This window comes from Podarcis pityusensis, assembly GCF_964106645.2.
Source record: "Podarcis pityusensis genome assembly, chromosome: 1".
NCBI classification, from domain to species: Eukaryota; Metazoa; Chordata; class Lepidosauria; order Squamata; family Lacertidae; genus Podarcis; species Podarcis pityusensis.
The window spans coordinates 45,027,920-45,044,844 of NC_138028.1; the positions used below are offsets into that span (position 1 = coordinate 45,027,920).

Consider the following 16,925-nt stretch of genomic DNA (forward strand, 5'->3'; position numbering starts at 1 on the left):
ACTAAGATTCAGCATGACCAAAACAAACCCATCATATTATTAATTTTTCCTCTGAATATTGTCCTCTAAAAATCTTGGTGCAATTTAAAGGCAAGCAGGATATATTTCAGCTGTGAAGAGTTTCAATGAAGATACTGACCACAGCTTAGACTGCACCCAGGAAAGATCTGAGATAAGTGCAGGTGCCCCAAAATGTTATGTCTGTTTTCACCTTTAGTATTTTAAGCTTAAAGAGGGACTTAAACTCAATCTAAACCCTTGCCACTATTAGTCCTGAGTTTTCAACACCAAAACCCTAAATGCCTGGTTTGAGGAAGAGACGTGTATTTCAGAAAATGCAGAGAACTCACATGGAGGTAGCATTTCAACAGAGTGGTATCAATGATCTGCAGCAACTTCTTCTTCGATTTGATGGTGGGAGTCCCCTCCATGAGGGGAGAAGTGCTGGACTGATGGTCTGAGTCATTCAGCTTTTTCACTAACTGACTTCTTTTCTGCAGAAATTAAGAGTCAAAAGAAGTGAACTCATGCCACACCTCACCCACATTACCTCAGAGAAAAACTGCATGTGACTGCAACCTTTTTATCCACATGGGTTCAGACAAACTGCATTTGCTTGTTAGTTTTTGTTGTACTGGCTTCTCCCATTCTTCTCCTTTTTCTAATATTCTGTTAACCTTGAAGCCCCTCCCCCTTCTCTCTGCACATGGTCAGCATTTGGAGTGTAAGCTCACTGGGCAGAGGGAGATGTCTTTCATGTGTTGGTACTCTGTCCAGTACTGTGTATGCTGACAGTGCTATATGAACAGCAAAGAAAGAGCCGACGCAGCGTATGATAATGAATCCCACCCACCCCACCCCATGGCGATGCGACTTTTTTAAGTATGAAAGCTTTTCATGAGACTGCTCTGATATGTACAAGAGATCGTGCTTCACACCCTCCTTTTAACATGTTAGGTGAGGCCATAGCTGCTAAGCCCAAAACACATGAAAAATAATTTCAGGAGGTCCTGCAATGTCAAAACAGTCACATAACCATCTACTAGCAAAAACAGGATGCTCAAGGAGCTGCTAAACACTTACCTGTGTTAGGTAGTCTATCAGTGCCAAGTGTGCTTTCTCCAGCTCTGCTGGAGACAGAACTGGAACAGGGTTGGGATACTGGAGCTGTTTCTTGTAATCACTGGGCAACAGTTCGGGATAGAGACCCATGACATGGGTAGGATCTAAACAAAATATATGACTGTAGTTAAGTCACAAAAAATCCAAACTATACTTCAAAGTGTATTCCGTTTTCAAACTCAATACTACCAAGTTTCCAGTTATAAGTTACCATAAACAATATCAAGGATCTCAGACTGGAAGTTGGAAGGCAGGAAATTTCACATTTCCACAGCTTCCATCAACAAACTGGTCCCTTGGCCAACTGTTCTTATGGCCAGCTTTCACAGACGACAGTAAATGTTTCCATGTAAATGTTTCCATGGTAGCTCCATTGAGAGTGGTAGAGATATAAGATTTGAGAGTTTATTACTACATGGATTGAAAGTATACAACCTGGTCGGACCAGAGCTATAGGGATGTCTCACACAACAGAAGCCTCACACTTGCCATGCATAAGAATTTCAAGTGGCCTTTCACATGGGTACTTTAGGACACATTTCCGGATATCTAGCCATAGGCTGCTTTCCTCCAGTGTGACCAGTGACCACAGCTCAATGCCATGTGAATTTGCCATTAAGTAGATGTCATTTAAGTTGTTATGATCTTGAGGTCAACATGAACTGTTTTAGGAGAGGTCATTCTCCAGTGGACATTAGGATTCCACCTAGTGCGATATCATTCTGCTTCCATTCTGCTTTGAAGACTTTAGAGGTCACAGCAATCTCCCATACCTATCTGTCTATTAAGTCCAGGCTACACAACTAACTTACCTGTCCCAAGCTTGGCAAAGACTTGCATGGATTCATCAAAGCGTTTTTGGCAGAAAAGGTTGAAGGCATACAGATTCTTAATATGATGGATTTGTTGTCGCTTTTCAGTATCAGAGTCATCCTTCATATCCTAACAAGTGCAAAAATAGGCAAAAGATTTAAGAAGTGTTACTCTTTAAACAGTGTAAGATAGTTCCAGTATTTAAGAGAAAATACGTAAGTGTAAAGGCTGTGAGCCTCTTGAAAGAGCACAGTTTTAAGCAAATTGCTCAGAAATAGTAAAAAAGTACTAGTAAAAAAAGAGGAATGTGCTTCAGTAGGAGAAACAAGGTTTCTATCTATGTTTATACAGTAACAAGAGCAGCTCAAGTCTGAATCGCATGTATCCTGTTTCACTCATGCACACGAGTGAGAAATACAGTGGTACCTTGGGTTACATACGCTTCAGGTTACATACGCTTCAGGTTACACACTCCGCTAACCCAGAAATAGTGCTTCAGGTTAAGAACTTTGCTTCAGGATGAGAACAGAAATCATGCTCCGGCGGCGCGGCAGCAGCAGCAGGCCCCATTAGCTAAAGTGGTGCTTCAGGTTAAGAACAGTTTCAGGTTAAGAACGGACCTCCAGAACGAAATAAGTACTTAACCCGAGGTACCACTGTACCGACCAATGCTTGAGAATTTTAATTTGTTCTTGCACCCAGGCATCAATGTAAACTGCTCACATCATGTAACCCCACAATATCATTTCAATTGAAAAGAGAACTCTTGGCACTTGCAACAAAGAGTCACCGTTATTCGTAAACTACATGGAGGAAACATGGGCTTGTTGATAAAACCTCCAGTTAGTAACTGCTATTTAATCCAAGTAGATGCAATCAACAGCATTGTGTGTTGACAGAAATATCTGTCAGTTTCTGACAGACAGATAACATCGTAATTCAGACAATGCCTGTTATCAGGTCAAGTATGCTTCTAGAAATAAAGTATTGAACTGTACAAAATTCTTCAGAGAGTTCAGCAGAAACACAAAACCTTCCCATCTTCATAAGCAGCTGACCCAGTAAAAGTTATAATTGAAGTCTTCCCCCACTCTTTTATCTTGCAGTTGTTGCACCGCAAGACAGGCTTTCATTCTCAGTATAACTGTTACAAATATTTATGCAATATTAAACTAAACAAACCGCATGTTAAAACTTCATAGCACTAAATCTGGAAAAAAGGGAATGCATCGCATCATCTTGAAAGAAAGATAATCAACTGATTGTTCTACCAAATATTTATGCTAATTTCTGAAAAACCTAAAGGTCACAGAGTTGCCTTAGGCAAGTCACATGTTCCCAGTGCAGGTTTCTTTTTCACAAAAGTGGCTTATACTAAACAGGACTGCAAGGGAATTTGAGCCATAGACTGTAAATAAATACACATACTAGAAGCACATATCTTGCACATTTATTATTACTTTTCTTACATCATGTAGCAAGTCATGTATACATGGTTCCCAAACACTCACCCATCCCCAGACACTGATCAGACCCAGATGAATGCGAAATTCTGGACTTGTTTAATGCCAAGACACTCAAATAACAGGGGGTTTAGGCTGTGTATTAGATGCAGCTTTTACTAGGTAGTAGCTTACAGAAGTTATCAATCAATACAGATTTAAAATGCTCCCATCCTGCCACTTACTGCCAATTGCAGAGCCAGTTCAAATTGCTTATCTTGAAGAAGCTGCTGGATCTGGGTTGCAATGGAAACCGGAATGAGGCGCCAAACAAAATGATTGCTGGCCACATACACAATATTTGTACTAAAAAGAAAAAAAAGGAAAGAAGTTCGGTTATCAACATGATCATAATAAAATGAAAGGTCTTTCCCCCGTCCCCTTCAATTCATAAATATGTAAAAATTAATAATTCAGTAGAAGCATATGCACAAGATTAGAATCTATAAAGTTAAGATGGGAGAAAAAAACTTGAAACTTCCATACCCTCCAGAAGTAATGAAGCGTGGTCTCTGGAGCTCAATACTCTGCACGAGGAGTCGGGGCTCAAAAGTACGAATCTCTACATATCTTGGCAGTACTGCCACAATGTACGGTGGTTGATGTTCTGTTTTGGAAATGGAACATTCAGCAACAGCATTTGGTTCTACAACAGCATCCCCCAAATTTACATTCAGAAACAGTGAATCTATTGCATTTTATGCATTAGCATGCTTTATACTTTCATGCTTTTCAGGCTTTCAAAAGCCCTTTCCCATTTAACAGCAGGGAAAGAGTGGCAAAGAAACTGAAAAGAAGGCATAACCAAGAGACCAAACTTCATTTCAAGTATAAGTCACTCTTTCATTCTGCCCGTGCATCCTTGTTCTGCTCCAACTGGGCACTGTGTCCCTTGTTATGTTGCCCCCTAGTGCTTGCATTCGGAACTGTTCTTAATGTTCCCTTTAAGTAAAGGTAAAGGGACCCCTGACCATTAGGTCCAGTCGTGGCAGACTCTGGGGTTGCGCACTCATCTCGCTTTATTGGCCGAGGGAGCCGACGTACAGCTTCTGGGTCATGACTAAGCCAGCATGACTAAGCCACTTCTGGCTAACCAGAGCAGTGCACAGAAACGCCGTTTACCTTCCCGCTGGAGCAGTACCTATTTATCTACTTGCACTTTGACGTGCTTTCGAACTGCTAGGTTGGCAGGAGCAGGGACTGAACAACAGGAGCTCACCCCATCACGGGGATTCAAACTGCCGACCTTCCGATCAGCAAGTCCTAGGCTCTGTGGTTTAACCCACAGCACCACCCATGTCCCACAATGTTCCCTTTATCTGTAAGCAATTGATTAGTCTTAGCATCAACTACCCTGCACTGATTATATATCCTGCATAGTAAAATCCAACCATAAATTAATAAATAATAATAATAACCTTAGGTATTCCTTTTGTATTGTTTTAAAACCTATCTTCTGGTGGGGGGGGGTTGTACTGTTAAAACCATTTTAGCTGTTTTTATTGTTAAGTCTGTAAATCACCTTGAGACATATGTAAAAGAAGATTCATAAATTAATAACAATAAATAATAGTAACAATCCTTTTTGGTTCAATTCTCCACCTCAGGAGAAAAGCCTCCCAGTGACCTTGTTCTCTGCCTTTTCACCTTAGATTCAACCTTCCATTTCTCTTCCTTCTAAGTATCGAATCATTTGCATTTACAAGCCATTTGCTGCTCAAGTTAACAACCTTCAATATTGATTTACGTGAAAATGTGGATTAGGCACAAATTTAGCTAACATGGGCAGCAGTCTAACATGGGTTGAAGCAGGACAAGGTAATTTGTTTGTTTCAAAGGAGGCTGCTAAGGAAAAAGGCAGTAGTCACTGACTTAAACGGCCTCAGCCCAGTATACCTGAAGGAGCGTCTCCACCCCCAACATTCATCCCAGACACTGAGATTCAGTGCCGAAGGCCTTCTGGCAGTTCCCTCACTGTGAGAAGTGAGGTTACAGGGAACCAGGCAGAGGGCCTTCTCGGCAGTGGCACCCGCCCTGTGGAACGCCCTCCCATCAGACTTTTAGGAGACATCTGAAGGCAGCCCTGTTTAGGGAAGTTTTTAATGTTTGAAGTTTTATTCTGTTTTTAATGTTCTGTTGAAAGCCTCCCAGAGTGGCTGGGAAAACCCAGCCAGATGGATGGGGTAGAAATATATTATTATTATTATTATTATTATTATTATTATTATTATTATCATTAGACGAAGATCTAGTTCTCACCCATGGCTATTGGGATATCTGTCCAGTTCAAGGCACATTTCTGTGTACAAGTTCCTTCTTCATTTAATACAACAGTAAGATCGTCCTGGCCTACAGCAACTTTCCCATCTGCCAAAGGGGCTACCAGTGGCTCAAGCTGCTTTCCTGTGGGAAAGAGTTCTTTGATGGAACCTTTACCATCCACCTGCAAAAGGAAAAATCATAGCCAGTCAATCCATACAGAATAGCTACACTAGACTGATTTTTATCATTAGAGGAAGGAAAATAGTCTCTACTTTCAGGAGCCCATCCACCAAGATTACTTCACTTAAAAACCCTGCAGATCCAGTACCAACATATGCCTTTGAGAACTCCCAAACATAACTAACTTCCATTGAGGCTACCACATTCACACCCTCATACCACTTTAAACAGTCATGGCTTCCCCCAAAGAATCATGGGAGCTGTAGTCTGTGTTAAGGGTGCTGAGAGGTCTTAGTCAACCCCTGTTTCCTTCCTCAAGCTACAATTCCCAGAGAGGTTTAACCATCAATCCCTCTTCCCTGAGAACTCTGGGAATTGTAGCTCTGTGAGAAAAAGGGTCTCTTAACAACTTTCGGTACCCTTAACAAACTACAGCTTCCAGAATTCTTTTGGCAAAGCCGTGGCTTGATTTAGTGGTATCATAGAATCACAGAGCAATCCTACACATGTTCACTTGGAATTAACTCTCACTAGGTTCAATGGGACTTGCTCCCAAAGTCCGCATAGAATTGCAGCCTTAATTATACACAAGTAGTTCATACTGTAGTCACAGTCTATTCCCATCTTCACTGAATCTGAAGAAAATCAACCTTTATTATTCTGACTTAGTCTAAACTCTCTCTTACCCTTATTAGATAATAGTCCCTCTTGAAACCCACACAGATTGAACCTTCACACCACGCCATTGACTTGGGTACATCTGGCACGCTGAAGTCTCCCTGGAGATCAAGAAAAGAAAAGAAAAGGTCTAGTTACTCTGGTAACTGTTTTTATACAGTTTGAAAACTGTTTTATACATATCTGCATAGCAATATCCCTTGCTTGTCTGTATTGCCATCTCAATTATCTACCAGCAAAGCAAGCTGCTTTAACAGAAACTAAATATGGTAGCATTTGAAATCTATCCACTAAAGAAAAACACAAACAACTTCAAATCCCTTCCTATACCTTCTCATCCAAGGCCAAGGCCAACATACTCTTCCCTTACACATTAAATATGTTTTGAGGGAAAGCAAAATCCATATGAATTTCACAGCGAAGATCCATGAACAAAACGCTAGATAGCTGCCATCTTTTCCATGAAGAAAAAAGCAGTACATCTGAATTAACTGAATTAAGTGAGGAGGCCTTTAATATCAGAAAGACTGAAGGCTTGCATTCAGGTGCACAAGCACTAAAATGTATTACATTCCTCTTAAAGGAGCCAAGGCTGGCAAACAAGTAATAAAACAATAAAAACATCTTAAAAACAAGTACTAAACAAGTATTATTATTATTAATCTTTGTTGGAAGCCACCCAGAGTGGCTTGGGAAACCCAGCCAGATGGGCGGGGTACAAATAATTTTTTATTATTATTATTATTATTATTATTATTATTATTATTATTACAACTAAGACTAAACAAACCTGAAGCTCGTAGAACTCTCTGTCCTTCCAGTAATACAACTGGAGCTTCTTTTTCACTGCCACACACATCCTCAAGACCTCTTCACCTGTGTCAGAGTGCTGTGAAAAAAAATAGTTCTCTATGTATTAGTGTGGAAGGCACTTTATCAAGTACATATATGTGTTCTTGGTATTTAAAAACTATAGAACTTTCCTCTCATGAAACCAGCCTTTATTGAGGACAATATTCTGTTCATTTTTGACTCACACACCAAGGTCTCACAGTCAATCCCCTTTTCAAGATTGGATAAGGCATGCCATCTTCTTATACTTGCCTTCAGGTCACAGGTGAAGAGAGTTGCACCCTTCGCCTTGGAAACTGTTGTGATCTGCTGAAATGTCAACAGGTCATGAACGTAAATGTTGTTTTCTGTTTGGAACAAGACAGGAACATTATTGTAATTCCACATACCCTCATAACTATTTCAAATTTGAAAACGGAGAAATGGGTTAATAAGTGTTTGGACACAATTCTGCAAACATCTCTCAGATGTCTTGCCGATTCTAAGGTACATTGCATTGCCAAAGACTTCATTGATGCATGTCTGCAGTATTCACAGAATTATGCACTATAAATTCAACAAATCTTATCAGCAGGAGACAAGACTTAACTTGTTTTAAAAATAGGTGAGTGGCAAATAGATATAAAGTAAGCTAATGCAATATCCTCTATGTCAGAATGAAGAAAAACATCCCATGTATGTGGGAGAAAAGACACAAGGGTCTTAAGAGAAAGACTTGCAACATAAAGGAAGGAGATAAAGGATAACCATGCTCAGATGAATAATAACACAATCCTATGCATGTGTATCCTATGCATACCCATAAGTAAGTCCTATTGAGTTTAATGGGGCTTACTCTGAAGTAAGAGATGCGTAAGATTGCAGCTTCAATTACTCTGTCTCAAAACATAATGCTGTGAATTCACTTACCTAATAAACTGACCAAAATTTTGAACTGGGACACAACATGGATCTACAAAAATAAAAATAATAAAAATGTTGTAAATAAGTTGCAGTCAAACCTTTGCTAGAAATGAATCTTACTTAACAGAAAGGGACTCAAATTAAAATCAATTTATATGCAAGCTATCAACCTCTAGCAGAGTAACCTTGCAGCAATAGTCATGACATTTCTGGTGACATTAACAGCTTCTGTTACAGGCAATAAATACTATTTCAACATGAACTCCCAAGAAGTTTCTTGAACTATATAAAAATGCTGTATATTTATAGTTTAGTAGGCACAACAATTTTGCTGAGCACATATACCATTGTATAGATATTAAATAATAGTGCCTTTACTTGGAGAGGAGAACTATGGTTCAGTGCTATATCCAAATGCCGCTATTAAGGCATTATAAGCCAGTCATCATTCTTAAGATTCCAGCCAGCAACAAAGGATTGAGTTCCACAAGGAACAAAGCATATGCAAATAGGAATGAAAACCCCAAAAGAAAATCACACCAGTGCTGTTTATTATTCAGCAGGCCGGAAAAAGGAATGAGCACCAACACAGTAAGCTTTTATAAGAACAGTTACTCAAAATAGGCTGTTTCGCTCCCTCAAAATATTCTAGTTTATTATGTAAGGTTTTAAATTAAATGTTAATTAACAGACTTTGTAGCTTAACAAAGGAGCTGCTTATTTGGGTTGACATCTTTACCATTAACCAGCCCGAGTCCTTCTGCTCCCTTTTCCTGAAAGGAATATTGATAATGGCTATGTCTGCACATAAAACTAAGCTGTGTTTGTTTGTGTGTTTTTCCATATGAGGAAAGCAGCCATGGCTTGCTTCTCAAATGTTCGATTCCCCTCCCCTACTCCCCTAGCCTCATGCCTCTGTTTTGGGTACTTGAAATGTGTAGCCAAACAAACCATAGTTAAGCAAGGCCATTAGTTTTGGATATAGTTAGTATAAGCCATGGTCAATAAACCAACAACAAATAGTTTGCTGGGCTGGGTTCAAACCTTCAATCAAGCCACATTTGGCTAAAAACACTACGGCTTAGTCTTATATGTGCAAACCAGGCATATGTCATCAAGTGCAGGAGACTAGAAGATATGGGCATACCTCCCCATATCCCTTATTCTAGTTGTAGCTTTGTGTGCATTTTGTAAGCTGCTCTGGGACCCTATCTTGGCTGCACAGCAGAATATAAATATAATAAGCTACTCAGAAAAAGCTAGTCACTTGAAAGCACAAGGCTGCAGCAACTTCCATTCTGCATTGGTGCTGTTATGCCAAGAGGCATGTACTGCAATTTCCCAAATGTCTTTGAAGTAGTGTCTCCGATTTTATTATAGTAACCCCAAACACATTTACATGGGATCATAGCTAGTGGAACTCTACAAGACTTATGGCAGCTACACACATTAGGATTGCTGCAGCAAATGCCAATATTGTAAGAGAAGACAAGATCAGTGGCACAACAACTTCCATCTCACCCCACCCCAGTAAAACAAAGTCTTGACTTCAGTCAAATGCCTCTTATGATTTTAGGTTGGTCCAGAGATATCCCATGTACCTGCTGAATCTTCTTGGAGAAGTTCTTGTTTGACTTCTCTAATGTCACTTCAAATCTGTTGCAACCTACCAGACAGCAAAGGGATTCTTTTAGACTATGGACACTTTTCATCAACACGTATTTCAACAGCTAAGGCAAAATATCCCACAAAGTTCTGCTATCAGTTTAGAGGAGATGCAAGCCTCACATGTCCACCTGAAGTTTGCAAAATAAAAATAAAAATGAGCAATTATACATTACAGCATACCCAGTTACCCCACCAGTAAACTGGGCATTGTCATCTCATGGACGAAAGGGATTTAACAAAAGACTTCAGAAATCTGGTTTAGGAAAAGGCAAGCCCCCAGCACCCTTTATCACTGCATCAGCCACTAGCAAATAAAATCCCTAGGGAGTATAGCAAGAGGGACAAAGAATAAAAACACTTCACCACAAGGGTTTAAAGGTTTATGGATACAAACTTACAGCCACTTTCTGATGTCGTAACCTCTCCTGACGTTGATGCAAAAAGGGGGAGAAATTTACCAAGTGAGACAAGAGCAACTGAAAACTATCATGATTTGACTGGAACAGACTGGCTAAGGTGGTTTGAGAATAAATTCCGTTTTCTTCAAAGAATCATGTATTTTTCTGCAAAGCTAGAAAAATGGCTTCTCTAAGATGGTACTGGTGTTGCCCAGAGCAGGAAAAAGCAGCACCCCAGGCTCACTTCCCCTGTTTTCATAACTTTACTGAGGAACAGGTTAAAATATCAACTCCCAATTCATGTCCATTGGGCCACCCCGCCATTACTTGCATTCATTAGTAACACCTTTAACCAAAATGAAGCGTAAGTGCACATAATTGCATTTGCTTGCCATCATTCCCTGTTATCCTCATTTCTTGTATTCATCTCCTCAGTTGTCTGCCCTTGCCTTTCCCTTCTTTGTATCTCCTCATCCCGTCTGAAGGTCTAGAGAGCTGATGCCAGCCAGAGTATATAATACTCTGAGCTAGATGGAGCAATGGTCTAACTCTACAAGGCAGATTCCTATGTTCCTATCCACTGTCAACATGCAGAGAATGGAGCTTGAATCCAATGTTTGCTTTGAGCTTGGAGGCTGGCTTGATGTTCACCAGTCCCTTCAACCCAATGCAGCATTCCATGTCCCTTAAATGCCGCTCCTAAAGGCCGGGGATCCTCTGGAATTATATGGGATATGGCACAGAAGGCTGCAAATAGCAGGGCATGTTGGCGGAAATGGGGTGCCTTGCCTTGTGCTAATAGAAGCACTTCTGCCAGAACAGGGGCAGCCTTTGATACAACCCTGTAAATTTAGACTGCTCGTGCAACTGTGTGATTTTCCAGTACAATACTGGGAAATGTGTTGTGGGGATGCTCTCACAAAACCACATTATCACTGAAAACTGTGGAAGGAAGGTTACTCTGAAGCAATTCTTCCACTTCAAAAGAGGTTTTAAGAATTGGCATTCAGTCTATCCGGACTTAGGACAACAATTGAGAAAAGGACTGCTGCTAATGCACCAGTGAGCCAAAATGTAGGTGCTGTAGGGTTTTGTTTTGGCTTTTCCATTCTAAATCATACTATAGGTTATATAGGTTGGGTTTTATACACAACAGCTCTATCTGAGCTTTATGCTCCCATAAATCCTACACCTTGTCCTGAAATACAGTGAAAAACAGAATCACAGAATTGTAGAGTTAGAACGGGCCCTGAGGGTCATGTAGTTCAACCCTTGGTAATGTAGGAATCTCAACTCAGTACATGGCAGATGACCAGGAAGAAGAGTCCACCTCCAGCAAAAGTCCCATAAACCACCCAAAAGACAAGATGCAAACAGATGACCTAGGATGTACTAAATGTAGTTCTTTATTAAATTGTCCTGTAACTTGCAACCTGATCTATTCAGTGGCAGAAGGTATGGGCAGAAGAAGTGAAAATCATTCATCTCCCTCGCCTGTTTTTAACTAAATAAAAAGCAGTGATGGAACTGTCAGTTGTGTGATTATCTTCACAGCAAGTTTGGCCCTCACTGCTATCAGATTGTGCAAATCGAGCCTACAATCAAGCCTATACACAGTGAATGTTATCTTCTAGCCAACTGCTGACCTACTTCAGCTTTCAAAGTTATGCCATTAGTTACACATGTTTTTAAGGACTGGGTCTATTGAAGTTCTCACAGAAAGGGAAACTAGAAATGCTGCAGGGACCCTATGACATTTAGGGGCAATCAGTGTAGTCTCTAGTATTTAAGCTTTATACAGTGTGGTTCTCATGTGAGTATCAGGCTCCTGCACACACTCTCATCGCCACCAAACACAGCACATAAAACCGTGTAAACCCACCCTAAAATACAGTTAAACAAACATGCTTCATTGCACATGCTCCAAGAGCTTACAGAAACTTGGCTAATTTTTTTCCACACCCACCAGTTTCCTTTCGAATTCTGTAAAGAAGGAGGTGGCCTTGTTTTGTCCCAACGAGGAGCCATTCCTCTGCAATAAAAACAAACATTTTATAAATTGCAGTAAGATCACATTTCTTCCATCTATGCATAATTTATGTAACCCTTACATCTCATACTGGCAAGTTCTAATGAATAAACATATGAGTGGAAACTTCTCCCCACAGTTCTTTGGAAACGCTAAAATTAACATGTCAACGGTTTTTAAAACCTTCGATTTTCCCCTTAAAGTATGAACAATGCAAGAGAAATCCATACTATTTCTAGATGTATTAATATAAGCATTCCAATAAAAGTATTTGCAAGTAAAGCTTTAAATTTGTTTAAATGTAACATTTAAACAAAATTTACAGTGCAATCCCATGCATTTTTGCTCAGATACAAGTCCCTCTGACTTCAGCCCGGTTTTCTTCCAGGAAAAGCGTGTACATGATGGCAGCCTAGGTGCCCTTCATTGATTCCTCCCCCCCCCCCCCCGGTCAAGCATTCCATTTTTTAATATATATATTTTATATATACTTTATACGGTACAAAAAAGTAACATTTGTGTTATTTTAAAATTCTGTTTATTTATACAGTACAAAAAAGTAACTGTGTCAACTTTGAATTCTGTTTAAAACCGATACCAATCAATTTAGTGTGTTGTGGTGGGAGGGGAATTAGGAGATTTTACAATTCAAAATTTTCCAGAAAACACACATCATTACCAAGTGTGCCTGGTAAGAACTACAGCCTTTGTTAAAATTCTGGCTTTCATTTTAAAAGTTCCTTGCTTAGAATATGGTGAAGAAAATAAACTCCTGTTTACCATTAAAAAACCCAAATTCATAATTGAAGGGGGGCTATGCTGCAGGAATTATTTTCTGAAGATGCAACAGTCTTTGTCCTGAGCAGTATTTTATAAAAAGATAGAGATTAAAAAAATTGGCTGGATATCACCATCCCCAGATATCCACTGATATTTAGATTATCTTTGTAAAACAAATTACTTAATAAGATAAATCATTATTACTATCCACTTGTTTTTAATTGAACTGCTAATAATAAATGTTGATGAACAAAGCAAGACTCATCTTTATCATGCATTTTTTTTACTAAAATGTCGTACCCAAATCTGGCCCAAAAAGCTTCTTCCTTTAACGGTATGTGTACTAAGCAAGTCTTGCTAATGCTTAATGTTAGTAATGTATAAGTTGAGGCCCAAAATTATCTTATTAGGTGCTATGCAAATAGTACTGCCAACTGAAAAGCACACACTTATATTTAAAGACATGCAAATCATTTATAGCCATCTGTATCATAAAATATTGCCACAAATTATTTTCCTCTTGGCAAACACACACACAAATAATAATAATAATAATTCCAGAAAATGGTGCTTGCTCTAAGAGCATTTTCAGCATTATTAATTTTGTACACAAAATGCCTCTCAAGTAGGAAAAAGTGCAAACAGCACATATATTATCACTTGTGACATCACATGTACACACAAGGCAACTTCACTGTCTCCCACAGCTTCACATGCACTTAAACACAGCCAAAAAAGACATGCAGTCACCACACATGACAACAAACAGAGTTTTCACACCTTTTATCTTACACCAGAGTGCTCCCCATGTAGAAAATTCTTAACTTTTGATAGTGTCCCAATTTCTCGTATTTTGTTGTGAACCCAATGCCACAAACCTTCCTCTGCTCCATCTCCCCATAAGTTATATATTTCTACGTACATAAAGGCTTGCATTACTTTGGGCCAGAGCATACAGACTCAATATAATCAATTGCATCTCACCGAAAATACCTGTGATTTTTTTTTCTCCCTACCCACCCTGTATTAAAATTCCGTGAAATACCGAGCAATGTAAATCATCGATGAACTGCAAGAATATACCATTTAAACAAGTACAGTTATCTCAGCCTCCTGATGGCCAGGCAAGATTTCTGACTGCAAAATGCAGTCAATTCAGATGAGAAGGCCTGACTCAGTAAGGAGATCAATAATTCAGACGGATATCATTTGGATGCACAAAGTTACAGGTTGCTGAAGACACATCCAATTTTAAAGTACACACAACTGCCTCCAGATATACCTTGCAAGGGAATACGGAGGATTGCAGGTTGAAAGAAAAATAACAGGACACAAACTGGTTTAGATGGTACTATTTAATGGTATCCCTCTGGGGAAGTAACAGGCCTTTGAAGGCTGCAATTGAACTCTAAGTTAGGAATTGGAGAATATTCCTGACTGAAGAACTGAATTAAGTTCATATATTCCACTCATTCAGTAAACTACTGTACTCAGTTAGTAAACTAGCCTTCTCCAACCTTGCAGCACCACTGTAGTTGGACTAAAACGTCCATCATCCTCGGCCAGCTTGCCAGTGGTAAAGGATTGTGGGAGTTGCAGTCTAAAAACATCTAGGGTTGAATAGCTGAAAGCGGTCACAATTCACAAATCATACTTCATCTCATATACATCAGACTGCTTCACATGTTGCAAAAGCCACAACTGCTGGAGGCAGTTGTGTGTATTTCCACTGCAAGTCAGCCATACTTGAAAATTATTCACAAATGATAAACATTTGTTTATAAATATTTGTTTATAAACACTTGCTTTAAAAAGGGTGCATTTAAAAAAATAATAATAACAGGCTTGCAATCATTTTCTGCAACGTGTGAAATGGCATTAACATGGCAACTACTCTCAAAACCCAATAATGGGAAAGATGCAACCCACAGAACAGATATGAGGTAAGTTCAGTGCTTTTTTTCTGGGGGGTACGCACACCCCTAAACATTTTGTGAATCTACTTTTTGTCCATCTACTGTATTTATTTCCCCCGATTTGAACTATAAAATGGTGATTTTCTTGAGTCAAAATGAGAGTAGCCCTAAACACTTTTTTAAAAAAGAAAAAAAGCACTGGGGAAATTCAATCCCACTTATAATGCACTCTTTTCAGAAACCAAGAGAATACAAAACACAGCTAGCCATCTTTCCACCTCGATTTTATCGGAAGGGTATGCAAGAGCCGCTTCTTGCCCCAGATTCAATTTTTTAAAACGCGTCCACCGCACCATGACGCGTGTTAAGGGGCTGAGGGCAAAGTCGCAGGCAAGCACTGATTCATACGTTGACAAAACACGCCACACTTCAGTGTCCGTCACGTGTCCGGCAGCTGACAGGCTTCAAAAACCGCAACGTCGAGTGACCCTTCAGGTACCCAGCGGAGATACCACCCCCACCCCAAAAAAATAAAATTAAAGCGGTTGCCTCATCGGGAAGAGGGCAGGGCTTTGCCGCTCCCTCCCGCTTCAAGCGCACAGCCAAAACGGGCGCCAAACCCCCTTCCGTGGCCAGGAAGGAGAACCGGACCAGGAGCTGGCAGGAGGGCGTGAAAAAAACAAGCCAAGCGGGCGGCAGGGAGAGGGAGGCGGGGATGGCGAGGGACGCCTTTGCCGAGATGCCCCGCCGCAGCTCGGCGCCCCACTCACCCCACGCGGCCAAGCAGTCGATCTGCAGAGGCAGCTTCTCCAGAATCGGCACCGGCTCGAAGGCGTCGTGCATGATGGCGGCAGCGGCGGCGGCGGCGGCGGCTACGCGGGGCCCGGCAAACGCCCGCCGAGAGGACTCCCTTGGAGACTCCGGCTCCGGAGCAGCCGCCCCAGACACCTCCTCCCAGGCCCGGCCCAGGCGCTTCCGGCTCCCGCTACACTTCCGCGGCCAGGCTCCACCTCCGGGAAACCCCCCGGGAGGCCGGCCTCCTCGCCAGCAGCGCCGGTCAGCCGCTTCCCCTCGTCTCTGTCTCGCTGGCCGAGCCTCTCGCAGGCATTGCGGCCTCAGCAGTTGCTGTTCGTGGTGCGGAAAAGGGGCGTCTTTTCGACACGAAGAGGGGCTTTTGGAGCCTCTTGTATAAAACGGGGGTGGGGGGGGACTCGGGTTTACGGTACGTAAAAGCGAAACAAGCTATAGCTATAGACTCTTGGGAGTCCTCCAAAAAATGTAAATGGGAAGAAAAAAAACCCTGGATGTACATTTCCAAAATATAAGATAAAAAAACAAATAAAATAAAACGTACACACAGCAGCATATACTTCTTCTTAATTGTATTTCACTATTAATATAGTGCACCATAAAAAAGGCTGATCCCCGAAGAATTGATGCTTTTGAATTATGGTGCTGGAGGAGATTCTTGAGAGTCCCATGGACTGCAAGAAGATCAAACCTATCCATTCTGAAGGAAATCAGCCCTGAGTGCTCACTGGAAGGACAGATCCTGAAGCTGAGGCTCCAATACTTTGGCCACCTCATGAGAAGAGAAGACTCCCTGGAAAAGACCCTGATGTTGGGAAAGATGGAGGGCACAAGGAGAAGGGGACAACAGAGGATGAGATGGTTGGACAGTGTTCTCGAAGCTACAAACATGAGTTTGACCAAACTGCGGGCGGCAGTGGAAGACAGGAGTGCCTGGCCTGCTCTGGTCCATGGGGTCACGAAGAGTCGGACACGACTAAACGACAACATCAACAACATTAATATACTTCTT

The 16,925-nt window shown here is 40.9% G+C and overlaps 1 protein-coding gene across 2 annotated transcripts in view; it reads right to left on the reverse strand.

The window, feature by feature from the left end:
* VPS39 (VPS39 subunit of HOPS complex) overlaps positions 1–16,077 on the reverse strand; it is a 34,004-nt gene extending 17,927 nt beyond the window's left edge. The window contains exons 1-14 of one of the 2 annotated variants that reach the window (XM_080996566.1): positions 15,874–16,077; positions 12,345–12,410; positions 10,379–10,405; positions 9,914–9,978; positions 8,319–8,361; positions 7,662–7,756; positions 7,348–7,446; positions 6,566–6,658; positions 5,697–5,880; positions 3,924–4,044; positions 3,623–3,743; positions 1,935–2,064; positions 1,084–1,226; positions 351–494 (exon numbers count right to left, since the gene is read on the reverse strand). In XM_080996566.1, the coding sequence (XP_080852692.1) occupies positions 351–494; positions 1,084–1,226; positions 1,935–2,064; positions 3,623–3,743; positions 3,924–4,044; positions 5,697–5,880; positions 6,566–6,658; positions 7,348–7,446; positions 7,662–7,756; positions 8,319–8,361; positions 9,914–9,978; positions 10,379–10,405; positions 12,345–12,410; positions 15,874–15,946 (1,404 nt within the window). In that variant the 5' untranslated portion in view covers positions 15,947–16,077. The remainder of the gene's footprint in view (positions 1–350; positions 495–1,083; positions 1,227–1,934; positions 2,065–3,622; positions 3,744–3,923; positions 4,045–5,696; positions 5,881–6,565; positions 6,659–7,347; positions 7,447–7,661; positions 7,757–8,318; positions 8,362–9,913; positions 9,979–10,378; positions 10,406–12,344; positions 12,411–15,873) is intronic. The other variant, XM_080996567.1, reaches the window with a different exon arrangement.
* Between the last annotated feature and the right edge of the window lie 848 nt (positions 16,078–16,925).